Source organism: Sapajus apella, unplaced genomic scaffold (genome assembly GCF_009761245.1).
Source record: "Sapajus apella isolate SASKATOON/1434 unplaced genomic scaffold, GSC_monkey_1.0 scaffold85, whole genome shotgun sequence".
In the NCBI taxonomy this organism is placed as follows: Eukaryota; Metazoa; Chordata; class Mammalia; order Primates; family Cebidae; genus Sapajus; species Sapajus apella.
The window spans coordinates 4313017-4326386 of record NW_022437025.1 but is presented as its reverse complement, the minus strand read 5'-3'; the positions used below and the strand labels follow the sequence as shown (position 1 = coordinate 4326386).

General features: G+C 58.3%; 1 protein-coding gene across 8 annotated transcripts in view; it reads right to left on the bottom strand.

Annotated features, from left to right (window-relative positions):
* ACOX3 (acyl-CoA oxidase 3, pristanoyl) overlaps positions 1-13370 on the bottom strand; it is a 54954-nt gene that overhangs the window by 7061 nt on the left and 34523 nt on the right. For 3 of the 8 annotated variants that reach the window (XM_032254046.1, XM_032254047.1, XM_032254048.1), the window contains exons 14-16: positions 7802-7917; positions 1655-1829; positions 196-263 (exon numbers count right to left, since the gene is read on the bottom strand). In XM_032254046.1, coding sequence (XP_032109937.1) covers positions 196-263; positions 1655-1829; positions 7802-7917 — 359 coding nt within the window. Of the gene's footprint in view, positions 1-195; positions 264-1654; positions 1830-7801; positions 7918-9721; positions 13294-13370 lie in introns of those variants that run through there. The other 5 variants (XM_032254053.1, XM_032254051.1, XM_032254052.1 and 2 more) reach the window with 5 other exon arrangements.

Genomic DNA, 13370 nt, shown 5'->3' with positions numbered 1-13370 from the left:
CTAAGGCGGTGCGTGTCCGCTCTGGGTGATCTAAGGCGGTGCGTGTCATCTCTGGGTGATCTAAGGCGGTGCGTGTCCTCTCTGGGTGATCTAAGGCGGTGTATATCTACACTGGGTGATGCTAAGCCGATGTGTGTCAGCTCTGGGCAGCTGTGTAACGTGGATGTAGAGAACGCAGCGGCACCCATGGCTCACCTGGGAACACAGGGTCAGGATGGCACTCTCCAGCACTCTTCCCGCCTGCTCACCGGAGAAGTATCCACCTACAAGCACAGCCTCAGTCACATGGGTGCTGGGTCCTCAGTCCAAAACCACCCCCAATACCAACATGCCCTGAGCACACTTCCCAAATCGGCCCTACAGGAGACCTGTTTTGAGTGAACAGATCAGTGTCATTGCTGTCCCCAGCCCAGCTTTGACCTGAGGAACTCGCTGGCTCAAGGGTGAGTTCTGAGAGCCTTTTTCCGCTCAGGCCCTGGATGCTCTCTGGCCCAGGGCAGCCAGGGAGGCAAGGCCCTAGGCTCAGAGGTGACAGGCAGCTGCTGGGCCTACACCTGCTGGGAGTTGGGGAGGTTGGGCGGATTCCTCCCTCGGGAGGAAGCAAGGAAGGGGCTCCTGGGCAGAGCGAAGCAGGTGTGCACGGCAGGGGGCAAGGGGCAGGGGGCATGGGGGTGCCTAGGACCACCCAAGGGGGAGGCGCCTGCAAAGACACTGAGCCATCAGAGCTGCAGGGGACTTGGCCCTTGGTGCCACCTTCCAGCCGCTGTGGCTTCCGGTGGGGCCCTAAGAGGTCCATGGCATGGCTTGTACGATCGGGAGCGCATCTGTGACGGGATCTGCGTTTGCTGTGATTTTTGCAGGAGAGAACTGTGTCTCATCACTTAGGGTTTTTCTCAGGCAGCAGGGGGGCTCCTGCCCTGTGCCCACCCTCTCTGCCACACACTCCTGTCCCTTCCTCGGTATACCTGAGCACTGTCAAGGCCTCCACGGGGTCAGCACCAACCTGAGCACAGTCAAGCCCTCCACAGAGTCAGCACCACCCTCCGGGGGGTAAAAGCTAGCTCTTGGGCTGGGAAGGATCTTACTTCTCACAAGCCCAGAGACTCGGGACATAAACAGATAAACAGTGCATCCTAGTACCAAAGATGCATGGGGGCCAGCCACTGAGAAAAACCACCTAAGAAGACTTCCTGGGGCAACAACGAAAAAAAGGGTGACAAAGTTTGTTTTACTCCATTCCCACCAATCCTCCAGGAATCAGCCCCAGCACCCCCTCCTCCAGGAAGCCTTCCAGGGTTCTCAAGTCTAGGCACTTCTGGGCTCGTGTCTGTCTGTGCCCTATGGGACCTAGGGTGCTTCTGTGCTCTGCAGAGCCCAGTGGGCTGCCAAGCATGAGTGGGCCATCTAGAAGTGCTCTCTGAGCTGAACTCTGAGTGAAAGGAAACCTGGGTCTCTCCGCACCACCCTGACACTGCTGTGCCCCATATGCTTCTCATGGGACTGGGCTCCTCATCTGTCCACAGCACCCTCTGCCATGGCAAGTGCTCAGTAGATCCCAGGGAAGGAGCGCTGTGGTGCAGCAAGCAGCTTCCTAGATACAACAGGGCAACCCCAACTCCAGGGAGGACAGGGAGCTCACAGTCAGGAGCCTCACCTCGGTAGAGCAGGGCCGCATGGCGGTTCAGGGACCACAGGGCATAGAGAGCACTGAGCCGCCCCAGCACGGCCCGCAGCGAGGGCGGCACGCAGGGCCGGTGCACGTGTTCGTGGAACCTCTGCAGCACCGTGAGCTCCATGAAGGCCAGCGCCAAGGGGCGGCCGTGGAACACCTGCAACACAGGGCGGCACCGTGACGACAGTGGGGACAGGGAGGGCCCCAGCTCCGCCCACATGCCAGGCAGAGGAGGTTCTTGGGAAACATGAACACGGCTCTGTGCTCCCGTGTGTGTCCTAGGAGGGTAACCCAAGGTGGGGCAGCGTACAGACACAGCGCAGCACGAGGCATGTTTCCAGAGCAGAGCAGAAAAGGTCTATGTAAAGATGGAACTGGGACTGGCTCTGGCTTCACCCATGCCCTTGGAGGCCTCATTCTCAGCTCAGCTCCCGTCTGGGCCTGAGGGTGGCACCGGCGTTGCATACTGGGCCTGGGGCAGGCCCCGGAATGTCCCTCGGCCATAGTGTGGGGTCCACCAGCAGGCCCCCGCGGGCCCAGGACCTGGTTTCCTTTCCATCTGGGAGGACGGAGGGGCTGGAGAAGGTGCTCGTCAAGCTCCTCCATGAACTCCACGGTGACCGCTTCTCCAAAGCAACTGCCACCCCCTCCTCCAAAGCTTCTGAAGGCTTCTCTCCCTCTGTCCTGCTGCAGCGCTCCCCACAGGGTCCGCGGCCCCATCTGTACTCCGTGAGTACCCGGTGTTTAGCACCCACGTCTACGTGTGAAGACGCAGCACTCGGTTTTCTTGTCTGCAGTAGTTTATTTAGGATATGGGCCTCCAGCTGCACCCATGTTGCTGCAGAAGAGATGACTGCTCTCAGTGATGGCCGCATGGCAGCCCGAGGTGGCTATGTGCCACCGTTTCTTCATCCAGTCCACCGCTGCCGGGCACCTGGGCTGATTCCAAGTTTTTGCTATTGTGAGCAGTGCTGCGATGGACATACAGGTGCACGTGTCGGGCTGGCAGGGCGACTTCCTTTCTTTTGGGTTTATACCCAGTAACGGGATCGCTGGGCTGAGGCGAAGAGCAGCTCTCAGCCCTTTGAGAAATCGCTGAGCCGCCCTCCATGGTGGCTGATCTCATTTGCATTCCACCAACGTGTATCTGTGTCAGTCTTCTCCACAGCCTCGCCAGTATCTGTTATTTTTCTTTTTTAATAAATATCAAAAACATTTGCTGATAATCATCAGCTTCACTTATAAGCCTTTCTTTCCCTATCTCCAATTTATCATCTTACCAGATTTTTTTTAATTAGAAAAGCAGGCCAGGCTCGGTGGCTCGCGCCTGTAATCCCAGTACTTGGGGAGGCTGGGGCGCGCAGATCACAAGGTCAGGAGATGGGGACCATCCTGGCCAACATGGTTAAACCCTGTCTCTGCTAAAACACAAAAAATTAGCTGGGTGTGGTGGCAAACGCCTGTAGTCCCAGCTATTCAGGAGGCTGAGGCAGGGGAATCCTTTGAACCTGGGAGGCAGAGGCTGCAGTGAGCAGAGATCACGCAACTGCACTCCAGCATGGGTGGCAGAGCAAGACTCTACCTTAAGAAAAAAACAAAGAAAGAAAAACAACACATGCACTGCTTGTTAGGATGAGCACATGCCACTTTTAAAATTAAAAAAATAATCCAGGCAAGGGATGAAATACGGGGTCATGGGGGACTGACACTGCCCCAAATCTTACCAGAACACAGCAGGGCAGAGCACACGGCAGCAGGGTCCTCAGTCACAAAGCCAGCGTCTTCCAGGGCCCTGCTGGGATCAGCAGAGATTGGGAGAAGCTGCTTCATGCCAGCCTGACTGGTCCTGTCCCAAGACCCCCGCTGCGCCCTGTGCACTCCTGGGTGGGCCATCCTGCCGGTGCCGGGAGGGCCTGTCCTGCTCCCTGTTGTCTGAGTGTGGAGCGTGCCAGTCCAGGCCCTTGGGGCTCCCCTGCCCTCTCCTGCTCTCACACACGCTGTGGCTCTGACCCTTGGTTTGGTGAGTGAGGGCTGGTGGTGGGATGTGGATTGAACTGGGGCGGTGGGGATTGCATGGGAGACCCCAGCGAGGACTAGCGCCCGATTTCCCAGAGCTCTGCTGAGTGCGGTGGGGCAGCCCTCAGGCTCCCACCCGAGGCCTCTGGCAGGAGGCTGATGATACAGCCTGTGGGTGAGCTGCCAGGCATGGTACTGTAGCCCCAGGCCTCAGCCCCTCCTCCTTCCTCCTTCATGAAACAAGCGGGAGATGGCACCTGCACCATCGCAGGCTGCTCCTGCGTCCACAAGAACACACGAATTCCATTAAATCCTCCCACACTCCAAAATGTGCTCCCACACCACGGGGGCCTCTCCTTTGCCATGGGTCCTCTGTGAACCCACAGATGAGGCCAATCCCAGCAGGGCCCAGGCACGGAGAGACCGTCCTCAGAACGAATCTGAGCCCTGTGCCCTGTACTGCGTCTCTGCACCTGCACAGTCGCCACGTCAGAGTCGAGCTGCTTCAGTGTGTTTTCTGAGAAAGTGACACAGCTCGATACAGCGATGGCACAGGCCAGACAGGCTGTGGGGGCCAGAAAGACAGTCCCACCTGGAACCCTGCCACTGCCAGTGGGTTCTGAAACACGGAGTCACTCGGCTCTGCAGCTGTGCGCGCAAGCAAAGGGCTCAGGGCTCCAAGCCTCAGCGTCTTCTCCTGCGTGGTGCTGCTGGGGTCAGGGTGGCCCTCTCACGGGGAGTGCCTGTGATGGCAGCTCTACTGAGCTGGATTACATCTCGGTCCCCAGGATTGGCCTGCGTGACACTGCGCTGCTCTTCCAGGAAAGGTCTAGGGGTGGACGGGGACATAGTCTCCGGGGATGGGCTGGGACCCAGAAAGCGTCCCACACAGTGTGGACTCTGGGGACCTGGGGGGACAGCAACACCTCAGAGGCAGTCCCTCCCCCATGGCCAAAGTGTCCCCATAGCTATGGTTAGGGCTGGCACACTCCAGCCAAGAATGCTCACGGCACCCACAGACACATCCGGGAGCCCCATGCCCCCACCAGCTGCCCTCTAGACAGTGATCTTCTGGACCATCTCACCTGCCCCTCCAGAGCTGCCAAACTGTCCCCGGCTACGACTGTGACAGGCACTTCTCAGACTCGATGCAGCTAAGATCAGCTGTCCCTTTACAGCAGTGAAGCCTGGCGCCCAGGAAGCCTCCAGCCCAGGAGGGAGGGGAGGGGCCGGTCTGGTGCACTCTGACTTCTGAAGTACATTTTAAGAGGCAATGGACACTTCAGGCAGAAAACAAACCCCCAACTGTTCAAATTTAGACAGCAGCCTTGCAGCCAGGGAAAAGGGCGGGGCTCTGGGTCAGTGGGCCGGGTGTGATCCTGGCTCCTGGGGAAAGGGCGGGGCTCTGGGTCAGCGAGCCCGGGTGCGATCCTGGCCCCTGCACAGGTGAGCTGGGAGAGACCTTGTGCATTTCTCTTGGCCCCAACTTCCTTCACTCCCAAAGCAGACATGAAATGAGCCAGGTGCAGAGCCCAGGGTGTGGCTCAGCGAGAACCAATGTCCCTGTCCTTGCCCGCCTGCTGATGTGCAAATCCTGGAAGGGAACCTCAAGCCCTGGTGACAGGGGCTGGTCCCAGGCTAGAGGCAGGGTGCGGGGACGCCAACACCCCTGTTTTTATACCTGCTGGCTGCCGGACATGTGAGGCTGCGGCCCGGCCGGGAAATTAGAGATGTATGCTTAAAGACCTTCCTGCGCATGCCTGGCTTACAGCAGGTAAAGGGTCAATAGCAGTTATTGGCAGGAGCAAGAAAAAAATGAAAAGTTAATAAATTCTCCTACCAGCTCAAAGAGCAAGCACACTTTTAACAAATGGTCAGTAACTTTCCCAAAGGACACAGCCGGCACCCACTCCACTAACTGCGCTGCGGCCCGACCCCAGCCTGAGGCCTGCGGACGTGCGGCTTTGCCCTGCGCTCCGGGCCCTGGCTCCACGTCGGCGGCTGCTGGGGCTGCGCTCCCACCAGGCCGGCCATCTCTCTGAAGGAATTCCTTCCTTTCTGGGGGTGCTCTGTCGGTGACATGCGACGTGGGCTCCCCAGTCTGCCGTGTCTTCTGATTTTGTTTAGGGCATCTTTTGCAATGCGGAAATGCTCAACCTTTATGCAGCCAAATCCGATGGTTTCATTTTTTAACAGCTTCCGGCTCCCATCTTCCTGAGAAGGCTGGTCTAGGCTGAGGTTTTCTTCTCATACTGTGTGCAGGGGAAGGGGCTGCATCTCCCATGGGCCCCCGAAGCATCCAGCCTAGGGCCCCAAGGGCTCTCAGCTGTCACAAATGTCCCCGACTCTTAAAAGCTCTGAGACCCAGAGCAGGCCTGGAACACAAAGCCCGCCTTGCCCACTGCTTTCCCTCCAGGCCTTGGGGCGGGTGTCTGTGGGTGTCTGTCAGCTCCACAGCTCTGCCCAGGGTCACCGTCTCAGCTGGACCCAGAACCCAGGACCCCTCCTGGTCTCTGCCGCAGGACTCCCTGAAATTCTGTTACCAAGTTCTGGCAGGAGAGGCTAAAGGTGAGTGGTTTCTCTGCAGCTGAGCCATGAACTCGGGGTGTTGTGGGGTCGCGCATGCCAGGTCCCCAGCATAGACCGGGGCTGGAAGGGGTGCTAAGGACCTACTGGGCAGTTCCAAGAGATGCAGGTGTCGTGAGGAATAAGGCCCTTTTGTGGCCTCCATCTCCGGGGGCTTGCTTCATAACTCACTGGAATAACTCTACTCCATCAAAACTTTTTTTCCTTTTTTGAGACAGGGACTCACTCTGTTGTCCATGCTGGAATGCAGTGATGGCCCACTGCAGCCTCAACCTCCTGGGCTCAAGCGATCCTCCTGCCTTGGCCTCCTAAAGTGCTGGGCTGACAGGCATGAGCCGCTGCACCAGCCTGTTTCCCCTTAACATGAGGCATGGCCTGTGGAGGAGGGAGCAGCGGAAGCTGGCGGCACCCACTGGCTTCCGAATGACCCAACCTGCTGTGTGCCAGCCAGGCTGGGTGCAGAAGACAGCCTGTTCTGGAAGAGTCACTTCAAGCCACCTATTTTTGGTCACCATGGCCCTAAACTACAGGTTTTACTGACTTGGCCATCTGCTGACTTCATTCCTTCTCAGCCATAAATTCAATCTGGGTTTCTCTGAGCTCGACAGGAGCCCAGCCTTCCCGCCTTCCCTCCTCACCCCAGGGCAGGGCTGCCCCTAACAGCAGGCTGTGGGGTGCTGGGCCTTCCCAGGGACAGGCAGATGTGAACCTGGGTCCCCATGGCGGCTTCATTACCGAAGGTGACCCGTACCTCATGAACCGACAGCAGGAAGAAGGGAGGGAAGCAGACAGTCTCCTTATCCCCGGGCTCCCTGCACGACACGCATGGCCTGAGGCTCCCCATAGCTACAGCTAGGGCTGGCGCACTCCAGCCAAGAGTGCCCACGGCACCCACACACACAGCTGGGAGTCCCACTGCCCCCACCAGCCGCCCCCTAGACAGGGTGGGGGCTGGGCTCCGCTCAAGGGCAGACAGCCAGGACAGGGCTAGAATCACACAAAAGGCGTTCCTGGCATGACGAGGCATTTTATAACAGGGTGTTTTTGCCCTGTGGCTTCCTGGAACACAAGAGACAGTCCTGTCTGAGTGTGAGAACCAAAGCTCTTTCCAAGGCCAACGATGAGCCACTCACCATTGCCACCCCAGCCCCTCGCGCAGGTGAGAGCAACTTGTGAAACACCAAGCAGGGCGCTGGCACCACCGCCACGGGTCAGGAAGGGGCGTTCGGAGTGCCCGCAACGGTGTCCCCGCCCCCGTGCATCTAAGGCTCTCACAACCAAGCGTTTCACAGCTGATGGGAACCATCAGCCACAGGAAATGTAACATCCATGATGTCACCAGCCCAGCAGGGCAGGTGCCTCCTTCCCCGTGTTACAGAGGAGGTGAGCAAGCGGCAAAGTCAAGTCATCTGCCCAAGGTCACGGGAACTCAAGGTCTGCGGTCTCAATGTTCAACCTCCCAGGGGCACAACGGCCAGGGAATTAGGAGCAAATGATGCAACGGGAATTTTAAAAACAAACGCGTACCTGGCAGTTGTTCCTTGCTTCAAAGTCATCACTTCCTGATCTCTTCTCTTGGTTTAACTTTTCATGAGTCTCTCGGAGCAGGTAGCAAACCAGCCACTTGTACGCTGCCAGGGCGACTTCAGAACAAGAAACAAAAGAAAAAAGATCACAATCGAGAAGCCAGCGTGTGCCACGGCCCACCCCCAGGCCAGCATCCTGCAGGCACCGTGTCATCTTCATGACGAGCAAGTGTAAGGGGTGGGTCTGATTTTTACAGATGGGGAAACTGAGGCACAGGGAGGGCAGCTGCCCAGGGTCCCCTGGCTGGAGGCGCCTCCTGGCTCAGCTGCGGGGCTGTCCTGAGTTCCACACTGTTGCCTGGAGGCCACAGGGACACGGCGCCACGGCTAGAGCAGGCCCTCGAGCATGATGGCTGCACGTTCTTGCAGGCACCAGGCTGGGTCTGTGTGAAACCCGGTGCTGCCCCTGCGGTGCCAGCCAGGACTGAATGGGCAACAGGCAACTGCCCGGCAGTGGTGCCCAGTGGCGAGAGGAAGGGGTGCTTCCGTTTACCTCACCCTGCTTCGCTCTCGGACCTCAGTGGCCTGCTGGAGGTAAGGAACTGGGGGCTGACAAGGGGGTGGGGGGCACCTAATGCCTCTCCCCCTGCATGGCCCCTCATAAGGCTCAAAAGGGCAGGAGGGAGCGGATGCTGCAGACAAGGAGGCCCCGGGAAGGGGGCTGTCAGGCAGGACAGCTGGAGCCCCCTCTTCGTCCTCCCCTCCCCCTGGCAGTGGTGCCCACATCTGCAGGGCCCTCCACAGCACAGCCAGAGCTGGCCTTCCGCAGCACTCCCTATGGACCAGGCGCGGTCTCGAGACCCCACCAGGCTGTGCTGCTATCACCCCACTGATGAGGACATGGGCCCAGGGGTCCGGCACCTGGTGAACACATAGGGGAGGGGTATGGACCAGCCACGCCCAGAGGTCACAGTCACACCCACCCCTGCCCACAGACGGCCTGGAACCTGGACACAAGGCGTCTCCAGGCTGCAGGGGGCCTTCTGCCTGGCAGCCGCTCTTTCTCAGAGCTCCCAGGAAGGATAAAGGGGATCAGCCACACTGAGTCTGAGTCCAAAGGCTGAACTTGGGAGGCTTGAGATTTCCTGTCACACAGCCTAGGTCACTGGGAAGAAAATGTACAACAGTTGCAGTTCCTGCCACAGCACTCCCAGCTGCTTTCGGCTGTTACATGTGTTCACCCTCATGGCGTTAACTGAGAAGTCTGTCACGGACCAGGGCAGGCAGTTTCCCAGGCCCAGACGCCAGGCGGCTTGCTGGTCTCAGCTCCAGGGAGGGAGCGGGATGGAAAGGCAGGTGCCGCTGACTCCGCAGGCAGGGCACAGGCAGCGTTGGGCGACGCTTCCTCCATGCAGGCATCTTCGGGAGCCAACGCTTCCCTGACCAAGTCCTGCCAGGCATGGGGTGCTGAATCGTGGCCCAAACTGACCCGCAGAGCTGTGATGTGACCTTCGTTGTTAGAAGGTCTTTGCAGATGTCATGAAGTTGAGGTATTGAGGTGAGGTCACCGGGGACTCCTGGACTAGGGTGAACCCTAAATCCAATGACACACGTCCTTACAAGAGGCAGAGATGACAGAGTCACAGAGGTGGCAGCCCTGTGATGATGGAGGCAGAGACCAGCAAGATGCAGCCACAGCCAAGGAAGCCTGGAAACGCCAGGCACCTGGGCGGGAAGAGCGGGAGCCTGGGTGGGAGGAGCCCCCCCAGTGCCCCATCCTGATTAGGGTTTCTGCCTCTGCATCAAGAGAGTCACTGTCTGCTGTCTCTGGTGCCCAGGCCGTGGCCCTCTGCTGCTGGCAGGCTGCCAGAGTCATCCTGGAGCCTCACCCCACCCTTCAGGACATTACAGGAAAACTTCGGTCGATTTTGCCACCAACGCCGAGGGAAGGCCCTTGTGACCACTGCCTATTCCTGACGGCTCTGCCACGTCCCGAGCCTTCACCAGCAAGGCGGACGGTCACGAACAGCAAGGAAAGGTAGACGCTGTGCAGCTGTGCTTTCCATGACTTATTTACACAGCGACGAAACCAAGGAAACGGTCCGGGCCAGAAACCGCTTGTGCACATTCTTTCTGACCACACCAGAGGCCCCCGTGTCCCACCACGCATCAGCCATGGCTGGGCTTCCCTCCCAGCTTGTCAGGGCCGCTCCCGAACACGGCCCCAGGCGGTGTCCCTCTGCGGTGGACACCTCACTGCAGTTACCCGAACTTTCCAGTCTTTCTCCACCACCGGAATTAACCCATGAGGCTTCATGTCAATGACCAGTTAGCCCGAGCTGGGGGCTTCAAGGGAGAGGCATGCTTGGTAAACGAGTTATGTTTGCATCGCGCTTTTCCTTAAACTCTTTTAGTTCTTGGTTTTTCTTGAAAAATACATCACATCAGTCTGATGTGGTCACGTGCTGAGAAGATCCCCAAAAACCACATGAAAGCAAATGATGAAAGGTGGGTGCCATGTGTGTGATTTCCAGAGCTAACTTGGAAGTGAAAAACTATCACTGAAACGAACTAGGCCGAACACGGGCCCTGATGGACAGTGAGTTCTCTTGGTCGGAATGCGGCTGCCGGAGGCCGGAGGGCACACGCAGCATCAACCACCTCTGTCCTCAAGGCTGTCCCAGAACCCTGGGTCACCACGGCCTTTCCATGTGCCACGCACCAGACAGGCTCTCGAAGGTGCCCCCAAAGACTGTCCCTCGGTCTGCCCCCTCCCCAGCCCGGGCTCTGCCCTTAGCCCCATGGAGAGCTCTCTGCATGCACTGCCTGCCTTTCGGGTCTGTTTCCCCTCTGCGCCACCATCAGAGCACTCCTCCCCTGGGTTCTGACCCAGGCAAGCCCTGGACAGAGACCCCAGCTCCTCAGCCAGATCATGGCCTGGGTCTGACCACGCCCGCCCCTCTGGTGCTCCTGAACGGCCAGTGCTCCCCAAATGCACAATACAGGGACACTCCAAGACCCGCCTCGAGTGCCGGCTTTGTGGAAAGCATTCCTTGAGCCACCAAGGCAGACCTCGCCTGCATCTGTTGTTTCCAAGGAAGTGCGCTCCCATGCAGCAGACCCCCACTGAGGGCAACACGGGCTGACCCCTGCCAGGCGGCACAGGGCACAGCATTCCCTCCCCACCGTCTTGCAGAAGGAAAACAGACTCAGAGAGATTAAAGCCTAGTTCAAGGTCACACCAGGGGTTAGCACTGACCCAAGAGCCTGAGCTCCCACCTTCTGGGAACACTGTCTGCACCCTGAACCCCACTGCCCAGGTCAGGGAACCTCACTGCTCACCCCACGACCTCACATGAACCCCACGGTGCACTCCAGGTGACCTCACCACTCACTCCATGTGACCTCACCACTCACTCCATGTGACCCCACTGCTCACATATGACCCCAAGTAACCTTATTGCTCACCCCACGTGACCCCACTGCTCACCTCACTGTGCACTCCACGTGACCTCACCACTCATGCCATGTGACCTCACTGTTCACACACGGCCCCATGTGACCTCTGGCCCACATCCCGTGACCTAGAAGTCCACACATACACATGTCCGAGGAGTGAATGCTGCAGCTGCTTACTACGAATGCACACCAGCCAGCGAAAGGGGAACAGGGCCCACCTTAGGAAGCAACAGTGCAGGCCCCAGAGGCACAGGGCTGTCTGTGACCCTCGGCTCAGCACACGCGCCTGTGCAGACATCAGAGGAACTCAACAGAAAACCCAGCCTCCCCCACGCAAGTCAGAATCACACGACCTGAAAGACCAGCCATGGGCTTTGCAAATCCTACGCCCTTCCTCACAGGTGACCATAACCCTGGAAAAGGCCTGCGTCTCTCCAGCCCTGCAGAGCCCGAGGGCCCCACGTGGACCCTTTACCAAAGATCCACACAACGCAGCTGCAGTCAGCCTGAGATCTGGGGTCTGTGACCAAACCAAGCCGAGATGAGGGGCAGGCTGCACCCACAGGCTTCCCTGCGGCCTGAGGGAGAACGGTGGTCTCTCTCCCATGCCCCTTCCACCAAGTCAAAGCCATCTGCCTTTGTTACTCCAGAAGATGTTTCCACTTTGTTGCATCTTGCAAAAATTAGGGCAGTGGCAGGAAAACCAGATGACTTTGGTCTTTCCCCATGCTGGAAGAGACTCCAAAACTGCTTTTGCCTTCACGGTCTCAGGGGAAAGGGAGGGGAGAGCAGAGCGTGACAGGCGCACGGAGAAGCTGGCTGCACTGTACTGTGTTTTGATTTTATTAATATGAGTGATGGTTTCAGGGAAAAGGTTTTGGTTGGGTTGAAGTTACTACAAAGATTAGGTCATTTTCTAGTTCTTTCTGTAGCAACATTTGGGAAGCTTAGAAAATGACCTGCAAACACCAGAAATAGGTCATCAAATGTGCCCGTTTCCCACTGGCACCCAAAAAGGCAGGCTGAGAGCTGCAAGGCTAGTTCCTGTCAGAAGCTGTAACCCAGTGCACCACCGCGAGAGAAAGCAGTGACGCAGATGCTTCCCGATGACGATGCTGACGGCACAGGCAGGAGAAAGAGCCACTACTGTCCTGTTCTTGCCCTGTGAGCAGGGAAGCAGTCTGCAGGGCTGGAGACGGGCTTGGGCGCATGCTTGGGGGCTGCTGCCGCATCCACGAGTCAGTCCTGATGGTAGGAACATGTCCTCCACGTGTGCCTGTCCCCCGCATGGGGGAGGCCTGTGCTCCCTCCTCCCAAGGATCCAGGGGCCTCCCAGAACCCCCAAGGACCCTCACATTCTGGTCTTCTGAATGCAAAGCCAGGAGTGTCCTCCATCTCCAAATCCCAGCTCCACATGCCCAGCTGAGTGTGCAGCAGCCTGTGGACAGTTCCCGTGCAGACTCCAAGGCTGCTGAGCCCTGCTCTGGTGTCAGTGATGCACTAAGTGCTTCACACGCATGGACTCAGTCGCCTGCACAAACACCTTATGAAGGGGAGACCATCCCTATCCCCACACTGCAGATGAGGAAACCGAGGCAGGAAGGGCAAGGGACTCATGTAGGTTCCACAGCCAGCAGGAGGAGGGACCCGGATCAACCCCTGGCAGCCTGGCGGGAGCCATCATCTCACTCAGGAGGGTCGGCTGCTTTTCCACGTCTCCACGTTATGGGAGCAGTCGGTTTCCACGTGGCCCTCCAAGACAGGGCATCAAGACCCCTCTTGGCCCTTCTCTTCTGCACAAATAGGTGCTTTGGTAGCAAAGCAAAGATGCTCACCAAACACAGAGTGAGGCAAAGGCGAGACAGAGGCATGGCTGTGGCTTCAAGCTGTTCTCTGTGACACACAGTTGACAGATGGGGCTGTGGTGGGAGGAAGGCATTGGACAGGCAGGCGGCACAGAGGAAGTGGGAACAGCTCTAGCCCTGCTCTTTCTGTGAATCTCACCCAGACCGCCGGGCGGGAAGCATCTGGGAGCTGTAATGAGGGATCTTGAGCTTTGTGGTCCCAGGGGCTCAAGTTCGAATCCTCGCTCTGCCCCTGCCTGCACCCGG